Raw genomic sequence first — 18,149 nt, forward strand, 5'->3', positions numbered from 1 at the left:
TTTTTTTTTTTTTTAAATACAACAGCATCTTACTGAACCTGGCAACAGTCACAGACCTCACCGGCTGTCCGTGAGCCCCAGCGAACCTCCCCTTGCTTCCTGGCTTGCAGCGGGTGGGGGTGGGTTTAGGGGGTGGAGAGGGCTCAGTGGTGATGAGTGCTTGCTACTCTCCCTCGGTCCAGATGCACATCCACATTTGGTTCCTAACACATCACGAAGCTCACAATGACCTGCAACTCTAGCCCCAGGGGACCTGTTTTCTGCCCCCCACTAGCACCTCCCAACACACACACACACACACACACACACACACACACACACACACACACACACACACACACACACACACACAGAGTTACATACTTGGCTGTGGATTCTGCAATGGAGCCCAGGTCCCCAGGCCCATGCAGCAGTTTTCTCTACATGTCTCCTAGCCCTCAAAGTTTGGGGTCGCCTACGAATCTCTGCAGGCTCCTGCCACCTGAGGGTGACGGCAAGCACTGGAGAGTGGGCAGTGTGACAGCTGTCACACTAACAGCCTTCTGGACAGGGTCTGGCAGGCAGTGTCCCGATGAGTCAAGCGGTAGTGTCGAGCCCTAGAGGCCCGAGCAGAGTTCATTTCCACTGATGGCAGGAGTCCCCAGCTACCACCTGCTAACAAGACTCGGGGTGGCTGCCCCGAGGGCATGGTAGCTGAGGGTGTGCGCTTGTGTGTGCCACTGCGTTCCTGACTCTCTGGGTAGAGCTCAAGTCTGTGGAAATGGGCCCAGCGAGGGGACACTAGAGGCGGCTCATAGGCTCTGCCAAGGTGCAGGAGCTGGGAGACGAGCCCTTGGGAGTCCCTGCAAAGGGTACCTTCCACTCCACCTCTAACCTCCTGCTGGCCCTTCCACCCCTCTGCGACTACAGGCTGTTTGTAACCAGCCCTCCACAGCTGCACCCAAGGGAATGGCACGACTGTGGCCTAGTGTGGGCTACTCCGGACTGAATCAAAGGTGGGCCACCCACTGCTCCCATCTCTTTATTTTCTATAAAACTCCTCCATAATTTCACAATTTAACAAAAAGTTTAAAATGCGGGACAAACAGCCCTGTAGCTCATTACAAACACGGCTCTCTTTGTCCCTCTGTCCAGGGCTCGTCTGGGCCGTTGACGTGTCTATTCCTGGAGACACGTCTTGTGAAGCCCTGGGGAGGGACAGGTATCCGATACCTTTGCACCCAGTGTTGTGAGCTGGTTCAGGAGGCTGCAGCATGGGGACCCACTGGGGGCAGTCCTGGTGCCACCCCTTCCTATGGACTAGTCCCTAGAGCCCTCAGGGCTCTGGATGCAAGCTACTGCTTTAGGCTTCCAGACAGCCAGCATGGGCCCCAGAGTGGCTCTGGAGGACAGTGGTGTGACCTTCCGGCCAGAGGAGGTAACTGAGATGGGTGCTTCCAGGAGGGCCTTGGAAGCATCTGGAAGGACTGGACACCAAGGCCCAGGGCAGCAGGAGGGCTGGGCCACTGGCGACCACAAGAGGAAGAACAGCACCCTGGGCTGAGGCTGTTTGGGACCCTGGCGCACTCCATGTGGATGCCAACGGCTGCCACGATGCCAGGGCCTTCTGACCAAAGGCTTCGAGGCTACAAAACGCCTGGTGGAGAGTATTGTCGGCCTGTCTGGGAAGAGTGTGGAGCCCAAACCCTGCTTCCTCTCAGATGGAGGGAGTGGGAATGGGGGGAAGGGGGCTGCAGGGGGAGGCCTCTCCTTTCCCGGGGGTAAGGGAAGCCTTAGAGGCTGGGATCTTCCTGACAGGGAGAGGAGCTGGGAGGCCAGGCCTCCAGGGTGAACCCACACTGGGGAGGAAGCAACATCAGAGCGGCGCTGTGAGCCAGCTGGGCTGAGGCCTCTTTCAAACACCTGGGCTGGGGCACAAACACTGACACGACTGGGGGGGGGGGACGACTCCAGGCTCAGGCATGGGAGGGGCTGGCTCGGCCCTTGGCAGTTTATAGGGCACAGGGCCAAAGCCTCTCGGGGCCACTGTGGAGGCAGAGGCCATGTGGTCGGAGACAGAGGCAGTCTGGGGCTGGGCCTGCCTCACACACACCGTCCTATCATATTTGGCAAAAGCTGATGTTTTCAAAGTTCAAAGACTTGATCAGCGAGAGAGCAGAGGCGGCGGCCCGTGGGGAATGGTGACCCAGGGGCTCAAGCACAGCCAGCCTGGGAACTGTGGGTGCTTGGCTGGCACATGGCTACAGAGGTGGTCCTTGGGGACCCAAAACTGGTGCCCATCATAGTGTTCACTGGCCTGGGGCCACGAGAGGCAGTGGCATCCTGGGATCTAGAGGGGAGATCCTCCGTGCCTCCAGCAGGGGTTGGCATGAGCCTCCCCAGCTGCTGGACACACCCGGAACATACACAATACACAAGGCTGCTTGACAGGACACCAGCACAGGCGTCTGCCAGGCAGAGCCAGGTGTCCATGGCCAGCCCTGGCCATGCTGACAGACCTCGAGGCTAGGAGGCAGGCCAGCGGGGGGCGGCCTGTGAACCGCATGGAAGACTGTGCTCACCCTAGCCACTCGGAGGGGCCCAGGCAGTGACCTGCCACTCAGCCCCACCCACACTGGAAAACTGGCAGAATGAATGAGGGGCGGCAGGCCACGTGTGTCCTGTGTCACCCCCTCCTGTGGAAGTCTGGCCCGCAGCCCCTTCACCACCAACCACTGAGGGGCACCGGGGCACCATGGCGAGCTGGGGGTGGAACCGGGAGCGGGAGCCATGGCGGGCCAGCCCTCATGCCCAGCCCCTCCCGTGCCCATGCCCACCGTGGCTCCACAGTGGCGGCCGGGGTCATGTGGCCACGGCCTCCAGGCAGCTCTGCAGCTTGCGAACGGTGCTCTCGTCCAAGGAGAAAAGGTCAAAGTCGAAGGTGGTGTTGGTGACGTTGAAGTGGCCGGTCTCCTCGATCAGGTTGACGATCTGTAAGGTGGGTTTGGTGGGCTCAGGAACGGAGCTGGAGGCCCGTGCCCAGGCCTGGGGGTGGAGGGCGCAGTACCTGCTGCAGCACGTTGCGCTCGCGCAGGGCCATCAGCCTCCGGTGCAGCTCCACCAGCTCGTCCGTGTAAGCCTGAGCACAAGTGTGGCAATGGGCCGGGGCACTCGGGGGCAGCCCAGCTCAAGGCCCCACCCACACCCACGCCCACAGAGGCCCAGACACCCCCACCTTGTCGTAGGTCGCCTTCTTCAGAATCTTTTCCGGTTTGCTGCAGGGCTCGGGGCTCCTCCGGCCGGACACCTGCGGGGACCCCAGACCTGTGAGCTCCAGCATGGCCCCCGCCACCCTCCAGGATGGCCACCGAGCCCGGCTCAGAGCCTGGCCCCACTCACCTTGCTGCTGGGAGGGGGTGGCTTCTGGGGCGGGGGCGGGGGCTCGCGGCCAGGCAGGCAGGAGTCAGCGCTGTTGTCGCTCTCGCTGTCGCTGAAGCTCAGTCTAGAGGGCGGAGGCGTGAGGAGGAGTTGACTCAGACCACACACACTGGGGGAGGGGGCCTCTGCTCATGCGGCCCTGCCTGCACCCCGGGCTGTCTGACCCACCCCTGGCTGCCGCATGAGACCCCACGCTGACCCTGGACACTGCAGTGACCGACCGGCTCCGCTCCTCCACCTTAGCAGGCGTGTGTGGCGCTGGCCAAGGCCCTGGAGCAGGTCTCAGCCCCCGCCAGTCCTGCTGCAGAGCGGGCTGGGCCAAGGTCACAAAGAACGATCTCCAACCTGAGTGTCCAGGGACAGATACCCTTCGCCCACAGTGGGTAACTAACGACCCTGAGTCACATGGCGCCAGCAGGTCTCACTGGCTGGACAACACTTCCCAATCCACTCCTGGTCCGACTGTATCAGTGACAGGCTATGCCGGAAGCTCCTTGAAGGCCCCAGGCTAGATGGTGGCCACCGCAGTCTCCTGACTCACTCAACAGCACTCCTTGGCTCCAATAGGCCCCAGCATTAGTTCTTCTTGCACCGCCGTGTGGGCTCTGAGGTCAAACCCAGGTCCTCAGGCCTGGTGACAGGTGACTTTACCCACTGAACCATCTACCAGGACGGCACTTCCTCCTTCAGCCCCCAGCTGGTTCTGCCCAGGGCTCCTGCTGAGGCCGCGTGCTGGGCTCCAGGCCAGGCTGTTACCAGGCAACCACAGCCTCACTTTCTGTACTCAATACCCCAGGACCTGGGGATGCTGGAGCTCAGGCCTCCTTAGGCAGCAAGGCAAGACATGGAGCCTGCCCACCCCATGTGAGATCCTCCCTGACAACAGGGACAACCCCAGCCCTCCCAGACACACTCAAGATGATGTCTCCACCGGACAGCCACACAACTATGATCCTTTGGACGGGACTGTGTGACTCTCAAGAATCTGCTTCCCCCTTTCTCAAAGGGTCAAGTCCTCCTGTAAGCAGAGGCCAGATCCTTGAGAGCCAGGCCTGAATCTCATGGCTCTTGGGTGTATGGTACCCCGTGGGTAGGCAGGGCTTGACTCACTGTGGACAGGCAAAGGCTGCAGCCCTGGATGACAGGGAGGGACCATCGCCAGCATGTGTCAGACTTCCCAGGACCTCTCTACAGTGAACTCTTGGGTACACGACCCTAAAGCAGGGCCACTGGAGCCCTGGGTCGCTGTGCCTCCCCAGCTCTGCCTGTCACTGCCCGCTGTTCAGCCTGTCGGAGGTCTGGGAAGGAGACCCCAGGTAGCTCTCCTATTCCAGGGACCCGGGTAGGGCCATGCTCACCACAAGCGCAGGCTGCCCTGTCCTGTCCCTGTCTCACCCGGGACCCATGCCTCCCGCTCTCCAGCACACCCTGCTATGCCCAGCTCTCCCACAGGCAGCCAACCTTAAGCCAGGGTGGTGGATGCCATCTAAGGCCATTAGGAAAAGGACAGCCTCGCCAGCTCCGGGGTGCCTCAGCCTGGCCCTGACAGCGAAGGCCTAACACTTGGGCCTCCTCTACCCACCAGGCCCTGAGGACTGCACTGCCCACTCACCGGGACTCTCGGCCTGGGTTGGCCTTGACAGTGGTCTCCTCTCCCGATGATGAGTCATCCTCATCTGACTCCTCAGACTGCAGATCCTCCACCATGGAGCGCAGGGGTCCTTGGGGCAAACAGGGGAGAGCTGAGCCTCTGGCAGTCTCCCCAAGGGCCACCCCAGACTCATCACCACCTATAGGGTCCCTCTGGCCTGCAGCAGGGTCCCCTACACCTACCTTCCTGGCCTTCCTCACAGGCCTCAGGCTCCTGGTCTGCGACTGGCCTGCAAGACCCCTCCATCACAGCAGCCAAAGGTCAAAACCCCAGCTGGCCCCTCTGCTCTGCCTGGGACCACGGTCCCCACCCAGCCTGCACCCTTTTCTGAGGGCGTCCAGGGCCTCAGAAAGCCTGCCCTGTATCCACTGTCTTCCCCTTCCTCCAGAGGCACCCAGTTCCAGTCCCCTACAGACGGCATCTTGGTTTATATTCCTGTTGCCAAGGCAACAGAGGGACACAAAGCCTTCAATTACCTTGGTCACATGATGCCGATTCAGCTGGTTCCCTCCCTAACCAGTGGGTAAGAACCTTGCAGAGTATGGGCTTCAAGGACCCCATCCCCCAGCCAAGCTTCTGTTCCAAAGGTGGCTGCCACCATGGGAGGCAGGCTCATCTGGCAGCTTGGCCGTGCTTGGTCCTGACCCACAGCCTGCCTGGGCTCCTGGGGCAGGACACAGAAGCCAGCCTAAATGCCCTCCCTGGGAAGGCACACTGGAGCAGCCTGGCCTAACCCACAGAGACCGACCTGACAGGACAGGACAGGACAGGCTGGGCCTGCGAGGCTGAGTGGCCATCCCTAGGAGGGAGCACCTGTCTGGCTCCAGGCCTGTGGGCCCCAGGGAGTGACCTGGCCGCTGCTGAGTACAGCCACTTGTCTTTACCAATCCCCAGACCACCAAGAACTGTGTCCTGGTTGACAGCATGGGCCTCCCTGCCTCATGGGCACTGAGTTCAGCCCAGGGAGAAGGGACACCAGCCCAAAGGAGGGTCTGACCCAAGAGCGCAAGGCCAGGCTCAGTCTTTCTGAAGCAACAAGCAGCCCCGGCCCATCACTCAGGAGCCACGCCTCTCCCGGGCTGCTCTTCCCGAGGCTGTGCCTACTGCCCATCTCCACCCTCCTCTACCTCCTCCACCCACGTGGGTCCACCAGCTCCACCTCCCCTCCAGACCCACCTTGGCTGTGGTTCTGAGACGGCTCAAAGTCTGAGTCGGAGCTGGAGTCAGAGCTGGAGCTGGCGTTGGCTGGGCTTGACTGGGCCGACTTCAGCCCATGCCAGGGCCAGCACAGAGGGAGAGAAGAGACTGTCATCTTGCAAGTTGGAGGAGAGGCAGTGAAGCAGCCATCCAACCCCAAGGTGCGGGGAAGCATACGCTTCCCGGGGCTCAGGGACAGGGACCAAATGTCCAGACCCTGCCCGAGCCTCACTACCACCCACTAGGTGCGCAGGAGTGACAGTGGAGTTGTGTGTCACAAGCACCTGGAGCAGGGCACACCTTGCCTGGTCTTCCTGGGGCTGCACGGGGTGGACTTGGCCACCAGGGGGCAGTGACATCCAGGACATGACAAGGCAAGTGGCCGCCACTATGTGAGTCCTTTAGTGACTGCTGGGAGGGTAGGCATGGTGTGTGCGGTAAGGTGTGGTCTGCAGTGTGAGGTCTGCAGTGTGCAATGTGGTGTGTGTAGGGTGTGGGGTGATCTTGACACAGGCTCATGGGCAGGGACAGACCAGTTACTGCAGACACCAGCAGGAGGCTAGTCACGGGAGGAAGCACATCTTCTAGAGTCCGGGCCCTGTCCCTCCCCTGGTCAAAGGCTGAGTGTGGGAACAGAACACACCTGTCATGGTAGAACGCAGGACCCAGAGCTGAGAAGCCCTCATCTCTGCCCCAAACGTGGGACAGGGCAGTGCCTAGTCTGCCGAAGGCATGCAGAAAGGCCCCTGCCTGCTCAGGGCTCACTGCAGCGGGCCCACAGGAGCCTTGGTGCGCCTGTAAGGCCTCTCCTCACCCCGCTTCCAGTGGCCAGTGTGAGTCCGAAGGAACGCGCCAGCCACCACGACTGCTGTCTGCGTGAGGCTCTCCGAGTGCGACTTCACAGCCTGGGCCGGGGCCGGGGTACCCTCCCTGCATACACCCAACCCCGTTTGTTTTCCCTGGGCAGCCAAATGCAGAAAGATGGCTGCCGGCGGGCATTGCTCCAGGCAGGGCAGGCTCTAGTGTCCAGCCTCAATTTCCCCACCTATAAGGGAGCAGCCTTGCAGGCCACGGATGGATGTCCTACCTATTAGGCTTAGGCACAGGCCAGGAGCTGGTGGGGAGAGGTGCACTCTAAGGCCTCTGGGCTTGTGGTGGCCTGTAGACCTCCTGGTACTTTCTTACCACAGAGACCCTAGGAGCAGAGACTACCAGAATCTGGAAACTTCTCACCAGAGAGGCCCAGGCGGTGCCCAATGGGCCTGACCGAAGCCCTGCTGCATCCATACTTCCCACATGGCCCTGGGTGGGAAGGCCTGGGGTGTGGACAGCAGGGTCAAGCACAGTGGCGAGGCCACCGAGCTTACAACAGCAGCTGCTGCTCAGAGCTGCTGTCTCTTCCCCCGGAGACTGCACTGGCCGAGGCCCCGTGGCTGCGGCAGCCACTCTGATGGGTGCTCCTGGGTCACATGCTATCTACACTCAGCTCCAGCCTGACAAGCAGTGGCCTCAGGAGACGGAAGTGCCCACCGAGTGTCCGCGAGCTCCCTGCCTGGGACCAGGCCTGCCTGGCTCCACAGCTGCCCTAAGTGCCCTGTCTTGGCACCTGGGAGGAGGGTGTTTCACCACAGAAACAGTTTCACACAGCAGAGCTGAGCCCTGGCTCCTGACAGGCCGCTCTGCCCTGGCTCCACAGAACCGAGACATTTCTCTAAGGACTGTGGGAGGTGACCAGCACTCAGCAGGCAGAACTCCAGGGGACAGAGCACTCGTCTACAGCTAGGAGCCCACGGCCCTGACACCGGCAGGCAGTCCCCAGGAGTGGGTAGACCGCACCTTACCCTGCTGCGTGGGGCAGGTGTGGGCTAGAGGAGGCCCCCAGAGAAAGAGCTCCAGGTGGCTCTGTGGCCATCACGTGTCCTCCTGGTGGGAGAGCAGGGCCAAGATCCACCAGGAAGGCAAGATCTCAGAGGGTGAACTGTCTGGTTGATCTTGAAGTCGTCTGGCTAGCCACCAAAGCCACAGTCTGTCCAGTGGGTGGCACCAGGGCTGGGCTCCGAACCACATGGCCCATCCCACCTAGGGACCTCAGTGCCCACCATGTGGGCAGGGGAGAGCGCAGTCTGGAAAGGGGCCCCAGCACCACCTGCTCACCTCTGACCGGAAGGAGGCCTCATCCTCTGAGTGTGAGTCTTCAGGCTGCTGGGTCCGCTTGGCCTCCCGAGACTCACTCTCTGCCTTCCCCTTGTCACCTTTGCTGCTGCTCTTGTCCCTGGCCACCTTCTTGTCGGAGAAGGAGGAGGAGGAGGAGGCGCGGGGCGAGGTGCCGGGGGCACGCCGAGCCCCCTTCGACCCGCTCTTCTTAGGCTTTTTGGCACTGGGCTTCGGTGAGTCCGTGGCGGCGGGCCGCTTGCTGGAGGCCTTGGGCAGGGTAGGGGGCTGGGACGCCCCCTTGGGGGACAGGCTTTCCAGCTTCGCCTCCTTTAGGGCCATTTTGGGTTCCTTGAAAGCAGCCTTGGGTGCCGGGGCCTTCTCCTCCTTGGGCAGCTTGCGCGCGGCATCCTTGGCGCTCTTGGGCTCGCGCTCCGGCTCCTTGGAGCAGCTCCTGCTCTCGGAGTCCTTGCGTGGCCGCTCGCGGTGCTCCCTGGCCACCTTGTGCGGCTTGGACGCCTTGCCACTCTCCTTGTTGGCATCCTGCAAGGCCAAGCAGGGAAGGTGAGGGAGACGCGCTAGCAGCACCGGGGGGCTGCCGGACTTTGCCACGCTGGCCGGGCAAAGGCTGAAGTGGCTGTTTGTGGAGAGAGAATCTGCAGAGAAGGATGCAGCCAAGACACAGCAGAGCCGTGCCCACAAACCTGGGGGCCAGCACGGCCACCAGCGCCTGCAGCTACCCCCGTCTGGGAGACTGAGGCGCACCGACTGGAAGGTGTAGTCAGTCTCTCTCAAGGCCCTAGTCCACGTCCTCGGAGCTCGGAATCCATCCTGGAGCTGAGCTGGGCAGCCAGCACCTCCAAGCTGACAGGGTGGGCATAGCACAAGGCAGACAACCCAGGTGGTTCTAGATTCTAAAGCTAGAGCTAGGAGTCCAGAGGGCTCAGGCTGACAGGCATAGCCCCCACCCAGGCAGAGCAGTCCTGTCCTGCACCCATGTTCTCTCTGAATGCGGGAAGGAGTGCCTACCTCACAGAGTGAGGCCCAGAAAAGAGGCCAGTGCCCATGATGACTGTCAGCAGGCCGTGGCCCGACAGACAGTGCTCCCTTACACCCTCTCCACACCCAGTCACCGAGACCACTCTGGAGTGCTCAGTCCATGCCTCCACCAGTTCTAACCTCCTCTCAGGCAGGTACGGCCGTGGCCAGGCAGACAGCTCAGAGCCTGCCAGGTGCCAGCTCTTCCCACGCAGGCCAGACCCCAGGACCCAGGTATCTCTAAAAGGACCACAAAGGACACCAAGCTGGTGGGGTGAGCACCTGGCAAGAAGGGCTCTGCAGCACGTTTGGACCACTCAGACGTCTAGGGACAGAGGAAGCTGCCTCAGGACTGTGGCCCATGCCGCTGGCCATGTTCCCGCAGACCTGACAACACTGAGGCTGGCATGAGGCCTGGCGATGAGTGCACCAGAGCAACTGGGGGTGGGAGGACTGTGCCCCAGCAAACGACAAGGGAGGCAAGAGACGCGAAGGGTGCAGTCCTCACCCTCTCTTGCAGAGGACAAGCCTGCAGGGGTGTGGGGCAAGAGTGGCTGATGAGAATGTGCCCACAGCTGTGTGTGGTTGACAAGAGCCGCTTTCCTGGGCCATGCCTGGGCAACTATGGAGTTTCAGACCAACTAGCGCTCCACAGTGAGACCCAACTCAAACACTGTGAAAGCAGTCAGTGAGGAGGGGACCGTCACAGGCTCGACGCTGCCCTTTCTCCTCAGCAGTAAAGAAGTGCACTTCAGAGAGGCTGCCAAGGCTGGTGGCCTGGTGCCTCCAGGGACAGGGCTGGGTGGGCCTGGCTCCTGCCGCAGGCCACCGGAGACTGCTCAGCCAGGCCAGCGCCGGGGCTGACACTCAGGTCTGGACCGTGCTCTAGGGCGGGGTTTCTGAGAGAGTCCTCCAAAGACAAGAAACTGCTGCCTAGCAGTCTGCGGCCAGCGCAGCGCCCACAGCGGTGGCTAGAGAAGGCTCACCACCAGGAAGGACCTGCCCCCGAGACAGAGCGCCCTCAGCCCAGGTCGCTCGCAAAGCCTGGCCTCTCCTCCAACCCCCAAAGGTCAGTGGGGGTGACATCGGGATCCTGTTAGGACTCCAAGATGCTGACCAGCCTGAGGATGCCACAGGCCTGCCAGCCTTGTGGAAAGAGCTGGAAGCAGCTTGCCCTGGTGCTTGCGTCTCTTCCTGTGGTGCCCATGGATAAGATGGCCCAAGGGTGCTCGAGTCTCACGGGGATGCCCCGCTGATAACGCCCTATAGGCAAGTGAAGCAAGAAAGCCGAATGAAGGACACACACAAGGTCAGCAGTCACCCAGCGAGGGTCCCAAGAGGGCCAAGCCCCATGTGGTGAGGGACGGGCCCGGGGTTCTGGGTTCAGATGTCATGGTGGTGCTGACAGCACTGGCCAGCTTGGGGCTGGGGGGCTGCTCCAGGAGGCCCAGTGAGAACGTTCCGGAGGGCTGAGGGACGAGATGAAGCGTGTGTCCTTGAAAGTCAGCTCAGTCTCACGCACACTACTCCCAGCATCCCCCAAACTGGCTCCATGCCAGCACTGCTGACCAGCAGACCTGAAGTGGCACGGGCAGGTTTGGCCTGGCTTTGCTGGAACCGAGAAGGTAGCCAAGGGACCACTGATGGAAATGCCCTGCCCAGGTACCAGAGGCAAATGACCACTGAACGGGAAAGAGGCCCAGGAGGCCTGACTCAAGAGGCGCAGGGCGCAGGGTAAGCAGCCGATCACAGGCACTACTCCTTGCCACGCTAGCTAGCAAAGCGACAAGGAGAGCAGAGGCTCGGGGGCAGGCGGCAGGTGTGCAGGGCCGGGCTCAGCAGACGGTGGCAACGGCCTGCAGTGGCCTGCAGTGGCCAGGCCCACGCTCCGCAACGCTGGCCTTCCACCTCACTAACCTTGGAGCCGTGGGACGGTTTGTTCTTCTTGGGGTCAGAGAAGGCAGAGAGTGGAATTGTGGGTAACATGGGGTAGTCGGGGCTGGGCCTGGACACCGTGTCGGCTCCTTCGGGCATTACCATCACCTAGTGACAAAGAAGAGACAGAGGTTATCCACAGGCGCCAGGCGATGGGCCGGCGGCCGTGGAGCTGGCCTCCTGGGGAGGGAGAAGGGAGCCGCCGGAGGCCAGCTGCCCAGAAGAGTCACAGGTTTGTCCTTGTGATGGAGAGCAGCAGGGGACCAAGACGGCCTCAAGGCCTTCAGGATGGACTCTGGCCAGCAGACTGGAGCCCTGGCCAAGAAGAGTCAGAGCCTGTGGCAGAGCAAGAGATGCAGCTGGGGCACAGAGCGCCCTGAGTGCTGAGGAGGCGGCTGGGGGGGCACGGCAGGAGAGGCAGAAGCTGGTGTGGCAAAGTGGCTTCTGAGGGATCAGCAGACGCAGCTGGAGACGAGCCTTCCTCACTCCAGGGACAGGTGGCTGCATCTGGCCACACAGAGCCTGAGCAGCAAGGCAGAGGCCAAGAACAGGACCAAGGACAAGAGGGGGCAAGAGAAGAGCTCAAGTGGCCAGAGCTGGGGCCGCTGCGAGCACTGGCCAGCTCAGGTCCCAGGCTGGGGTGAGGACTGGCCTGACACCCAGGAAGTGCCGCCCTGCTTCAGCAGCTCCCAAGACACCCGCAGCAGTTTGGGACTGGCCTCCAAACATCAAGTTCACACAGAGATGGAGGCCAAGACACCGTGTGGAGGGCAGCAGACGGGGGAGCGGGTGGGGGTGGGGAGGGGCACACGGGCTTCAAGAAAAGGGCTCAGGCTGGCCGAAGAGGTGGTGCCTCGGCCCGGGCACCTGGGCTCTACACCTAGCACACCTTTTATCTGGGGAAGCTGATGTTCCAGTCACATGACACCACACTGCAAGAGGGCAGTAACTTGACCTGCCCTGGTTTGACTTGCTCACTGGGGCCTGCCCAACCACAACAGAGGCGAGGCTCCTACAGAGGCTGTGTCCCCAGCTGGGGAGGCTCGGAACACTAGTTCCTAGAAGCACCTGGGAGGCCCGAGCCCCGGGACAGTGGTCCTGTGAGGAAGCGGCCTCCAGGACAGGGCAGATGGACTTGGATGGCCCGGCACGGCCTGCATTCTTTTCCACCTGCCAGCCAGCCTGGCCTCCAGGGCCAGCAGCTTGGGTTCCCTGCCAAGACGCTCGAGGCCAGGTAGGGATGGCGCCCAGACCGGCTGCCACAGGAGCAGATTACATGGCGCGAACAGCCCCAGGCCACAAGTAGCTAAGCCTGAGCTGGGCACTGCTCACTGCCCGGCTAGAGCAGTGAGGACCACAGTCTGCTCATCCCCGGGGGCAGAGTCAAGTACAGATCCTGGAGCCACTGCAGGGACACACGACCCTAACATGACGCCCTCTCCAGGTCCCCAGTGCCCATAGCTCCTGGACAACAAGCATTACCTCACAGATACTCACAACCCAGAAGGCCAACAACACAGAGCCACAGTTACCTGGTCCTGGGAGTCACCCGAGAGCCATCGTCCCATAGCCAGGCCACCTGAGGCTGCAGAGTGTCTGGCCAGCCAGGTCCCTAGGAGCACTCTGGGACCTCACTGGAGTCTCTCTTCAAGGCCGGCTGGACAGAGCTCTCCCCTGTTCCTCCTACGCTGTGTGCAGGTGATGGCCTGAGAACCTTCTCCACAGCTTGGGAATACCTCCCCCAGCACCTGAGAGGCTTGGAGAGGCCTGAGACACTGACGCTCCCAAGAAGCTGACCTGGGGCCCTGGGGCCGCCTACATACGCTGTGGATACGCGGCTCCTAGTGTAGGGCAGCAGGGCGGAGCGGCCTCTGCACACACCCACACACCCTCAGCCATCCCAGGAGGGCTGAGCAGCAGCATCAGGTCTGCGAGTCCATCCCAGGCTGCCACTGCCTGACCACCATGCAGGCAGGCAGAGAGCGTCGTAGGCAGCATGCAGGGTTCGAAACCCACTCAAACCCTTGACTGGGAACAACCACTTCCATTCTGAGGAAGGCAGTTCCTGTGAGACCCGGCTATACAGAACCAAGAGAAAAGGGGTGCCTGAGCCAGAAACATACCCTGGCTGCCATGGACCCGGGGAACAGGGCTAAACACACACTCAGATATCAACAAAGAGCCCCACAGTTCTCCAATACCACAGAGACACACAACTCACCTCACATTCTCTCTCTCTCTCTCTCTCTCTCTCTCTCTCTCTCTCACACACACACACACACACACACACACACACACACCACAGACCACTACACACAAGCCCCGACACACACGCACACACTTCAAACACATCTCAAATGACACCACACAGCCCATACATCTCTACCTTACGCCCCGACATACCACACACAATGCGCACACAGCTAAGAACATCACGCTGCCATAAGTAGGTACCACATATAACCTGCAAAGAACACACACCCCTACATTAAACATACACTCTGAGCACCAGGCACAACACAAGACACATACCTTCCACACTACAACTACACATACCACATACATACACAGACCTCAAATAATACATGATACAGCAGAACAACACATTCCACGCATAATCACATACCCATACCATCAACCATTACCATGTTTATACAAACTACCCCCACATGCCCCCACACCCACACAAACTACACCAACTGCCCCTCCCCGTACCCTCACACCCCTTGCCAGACCATCACAGGCCTAGCCTAGCATCTGGGCATGCCCTGTGACCTTAGGTCACTGCAGGTGGCTTTGCCACCTTCTCCTTCAGCAGCCAGTCCAGCGGTAGTTGTCTGCCCTTGTCCACGGACCCCTCCACGTCCTCGGGCTGCTGCGGGTCCCACCAGTGCAGGGCCCCCCAGGCCCAGCCATACCAGCAGCCAGCAAGCACAGAGCAGAGGTGGTGGGCAGGCACACTCACCCCGCCAGCCATGAGCAGCTTGCAGCGGAACTCGGTGGTAGGGTTGTTGAAGGTGAGCTTCTCACAGCGCAGGTGGTTGACAGGAGGGTTGCCCTCCAGATTGAGGAACAGGTCGTAGGTGAAGCAGACCTTCCTCGGCTCCTCCTAGAACACAGAACATGGAAGTCCATCACCAGTGAGCAGGAAGCCAGAGCACTGTACAGGACAGGCTTCAAAGCTACACAGAGAAACCCCCGTCTCGAAAAACAAAAGAAACAACGGGCCTTCACTCCCAAGAAGGCGCAGAGCCTCTGGGATGCCCATCAATGTGCAGAGCACCAGAGGCTGCTCTTCCTCAAGCCTCATACAGCACGGCACTTCCGGCTCTTTCCTTTGTCTCCCCAAATACATACTACTAGGTCTCAACCTAGACCTGCTCCCACTCCAGGGCCACCCTGTAAGCTGAGCAGGAGCGGAGGTCAGATCACATGGTTTTACCATAGGAGGTCCTCGGGAACCACCACAGAAACCAAAACCCAGAGGCTTTGTGTGCAGTGGTGTAGCAGCCACGAGGAACCGTTCTCAGGGTGACTAGACGCCCTGCTGCCAGGTGATGCTGTGTAAACAAACTACAGTCCAGGGTGGCCTTGAACTCCCAATGCTCCTGATTCCACCTCCTGAGTACTGGGATGAGGAGAGCATGAGCATTACCATCCCCATCCCCATCCCCATCCCCAGGGCAGACAACTGACTTGTGACATGGGTGTCAGGACAGTTCCACGGAGGCAAACCACCTCTTCAACCAGACAGCAGCATGAAGGAAAATGGAGATGAACCCCCCACCTCACCCTGCAACCAGAAGGCGGCTCGGCAGGAACGGGCTCAGCGGGGACAGGCACTTGACCGTGCAAGCCTGAGGACCCACAAGAGGGGAGGAGATGGGAGCAGGGACAAGAAACCAGGGACGGTCCTGGTCCCTACAAGTTCCAGAGGCTGCTGAGACCTGAAGACCAAGCCCTGTGACACTGGTAGCTGTAAGCTAGGGGGCCTGACATCCAAGATGCCCAAGGCCCACTTGGGAGCTGTAACTGCTGCAGCCATTCACGGCTGCTGGGAAGTGGTCATCACCATAGCTGCCGAGCACTGGGCATGCAGGGTGGACACCTCCACGCTGAACACCAGAGGCTCTGGTCTCCCATCCCACCCATGGTGGGGAGTGTCTAGTCAGCCAACAGTCCCAGGTGCTGGGCATCCTTGGGTGTGTGATGGCCAGGCTCAAGAGCCCCTCTCTCTCCCTCTGATTCCTTCTGTGGATGTCTTAGCGGGAGAGCACAGCTACTTCAACATCCCTGATGGAGGGAGGACCAGTCCTCTCTGAGTGACAGGAGGCCTTTGGGCCCACTCCCAGATATGACAGCAGCTGGAACGTTAACACCCACTGAAGCACAGTGAGCTTTCCATCAGCTAACCCATGAGATTTACAACAGACTCAACTCCCAAGAAAGCAAAAGCTATCCTACCAAACAACCAACCATACACAGAAAGCCAGGACCAGTCCAGTGTGGCCCTGTTTCTGGCAGCCATGGCTCCAGCCTGCCAAGAGCTCCTCTAGTAAGTGAGGGAAGGGGACAGGGTCGCCCTGGCTTCCCAGGGATGTGTGGGTCACAGTTTGCTCAATGGCAGCTGTGTAAGCTCTGGGAACCCAGGGTGACTCATAGCAGGGACTCAGCCAGCTATGTGCCACCCTAACACAGCAGCAGAGTGGCCCCTGGGTGTCCTTATTCATCTAATGGCAAAACTGACACTGGACGGGTCTCTAAGAGTTGTGAGTGAAGGGCAATAGGGGGTGAGGGTAACCGTGAGGGCGGGGACCCCAAACTCAGACATGGGTTTCTGCATAGCCTGAGGAACAGACAGGAGGCTGGCCTAGATGAATGGGTACTGCCCCCCTGCCCTTGTTCTGGCCACAACACAAAGCAGAAGACAGGACAGGCTAGAACAGGTGCAACAGGTGGTCTGGCCACCTCTACAAGAAGCCAGCATCTCACAGTGGCTCCCTCACCTGGCCACCCCTAACAGGATCTCAGACATCACTCCATTCACATATCCCCCCCCCCCCCCCGCCCCCGTCTTCGCTGTGGAGATGACCTGGCACTCGCCCTGAATTCCCTACAAAATGGACGTAGCCCGGGAAACAAGAGCAGGCCCAGGGAGAACACAAGAGGGGTTGTTGCCACTGTGCACACAGGATCTGGGCCCAGCCAGCTGGCCAACAGCACAGATGTGAGCTCTGACAGTGCCCTGGGGTCCATCAAGCCTCAGGAACTAGTGCCCAGCACTAGATGAACCAGCACCCCATGTGAGTGGGACTGGACAGTACCAACTGGGCACCTTGGGTGTTCGGCAGGGGGAAGGATAGCTGACGGAGGGCCTGGACGGCTGCGTGGGGCTCAGAGGCAGCGCCGGGAAGAGGGAAGAGGACGAACCACCCGTCTAGTCACCAACAGGAGGACCACGCCAACTGCACCCACCGTCCCTGCTGCCGCTCTCGGGAAGTGCCTGGAAGGGCTGTGCAGAGCTGGCCCAACAGGGCAAGCAAGGACTCTAAGGGGAAAGGGCTAAGTTCTTGGGCGTGTGTGCATGCATGCACACACACATACATGGGTGTGTAAAATCAATGTTTTCCTCAGTTGCTCTGCACCCTATTTTATGAGGCAGGGTCTTACTGAATCTGGAACTTACCAATTATCAGCTGGCTGGTCCCTGCGTCCCAAGGATTCCTTGGTCTCCATCCCTAGCACAGGGATTACAGACACATGCCCCACAACTTTTCCTGAGGGTGCTCAAGTCCACATGCCAGTGTGGCAAGTTCCTTCCCGGCTGAGCCCTGGTCTCCATGTAGGAACAGGGAGAACAGCCTGGGACGCGTTACCACGTTAGTCACCGCGCTGACTCAGGACAGACAGGTGGGGAGGACAGAGGGAGACGCAGCATCTGAGAGGGGGAGATGTGCCTATCTATACTCCAGGACAGAGGGCCAGCAGTGTGTGAACCGGCCCCCCGAGGCTAAGGTCCAGTCACGTCAGCCAGTCCCCAGGCTGCCTCACTCCAGGCAGCCTGACCACAGCCTCCCGGGCGTGCACCGCGGCCACCTGTACTCGCCACAGTGGGCAGGGAGCCAGCACCTCTCAGCTTCAGTCAACTGCAATGCTGCCCAACTGGCCGGACCAGTGCTGGTGCCAAGGAGGCCAGGAGTCCACACAGCTCAAGAGGAAGGGCTCTGGGCCAGGCTGGCCCAAGCACCCGAACCCATTTTCCACCCTGGTGTGAGAGAACAGCAGCCACCATGAAGACCCCGGTGTGCGGCGAGCCTAGGGTCCACAGACTCGCAGTCAGCAGTCCGGTAAATTCACAAGAGATGCTACAACCGGGCCTTCCTCAGCATCATGCCCTTGCACGACAAGCCACATCACTCAATGCTGAGAGGGAGAGTGAACGAGGGGGGGAGGTGGTGGGGAGGGGAGGGGAGGAGGGAGAGGAAGACTGAAAGAGGCTCTGAGACCCAGCCAAAGAGCCAGGCCTGTCCTGATTGCTGATTTAAATCCTGAGCAAAACAGACTAGTAAAATACATATACACGAAGAGGGAAAACCGTACAGAAAGACACACAAACACAGAGACAAGCAGACACACAGAGAGAGACAGACACAGACAGACAGACAGACACAAACACACACACCTGGGCTGCGTGAGGCTCAATAGCAGGGCATGTGAGAGGCCCTGGGTTCTACCCTCAGCCCCCACATCAGACACACTG

At 60.5% G+C, this 18,149-nt stretch overlaps 1 protein-coding gene across 2 annotated transcripts in view; it reads right to left on the reverse strand.

The window, feature by feature from the left end:
• Positions 1-1,005: 1,005 nt before the first annotated feature.
• The window catches only part of Mllt1 (MLLT1 super elongation complex subunit), a 42,008-nt gene continuing 24,864 nt past the window's right edge, over positions 1,006-18,149 (reverse strand). Inside the window, exons 4-12 of one of the 2 annotated variants that reach the window (XM_076559803.1) lie at positions 14,355-14,498; positions 11,372-11,497; positions 8,420-8,959; positions 6,245-6,332; positions 5,030-5,138; positions 3,379-3,481; positions 3,215-3,286; positions 3,047-3,118; positions 1,006-2,970 (exon numbers count right to left, since the gene is read on the reverse strand). In XM_076559803.1, the coding sequence (XP_076415918.1) occupies positions 2,842-2,970; positions 3,047-3,118; positions 3,215-3,286; positions 3,379-3,481; positions 5,030-5,138; positions 6,245-6,332; positions 8,420-8,959; positions 11,372-11,497; positions 14,355-14,498 (1,383 nt within the window). In that variant the 3' untranslated portion in view covers positions 1,006-2,841. The remainder of the gene's footprint in view (positions 2,971-3,046; positions 3,119-3,214; positions 3,287-3,378; positions 3,482-5,029; positions 5,139-6,244; positions 6,333-8,419; positions 8,960-11,371; positions 11,498-14,354; positions 14,499-18,149) is intronic. The other variant, XM_076559802.1, reaches the window with a different exon arrangement.

This window comes from Peromyscus maniculatus, chromosome 22 (assembly GCF_049852395.1).
Source record: "Peromyscus maniculatus bairdii isolate BWxNUB_F1_BW_parent chromosome 22, HU_Pman_BW_mat_3.1, whole genome shotgun sequence".
Classification (NCBI taxonomy): Eukaryota; Metazoa; Chordata; class Mammalia; order Rodentia; family Cricetidae; genus Peromyscus; species Peromyscus maniculatus.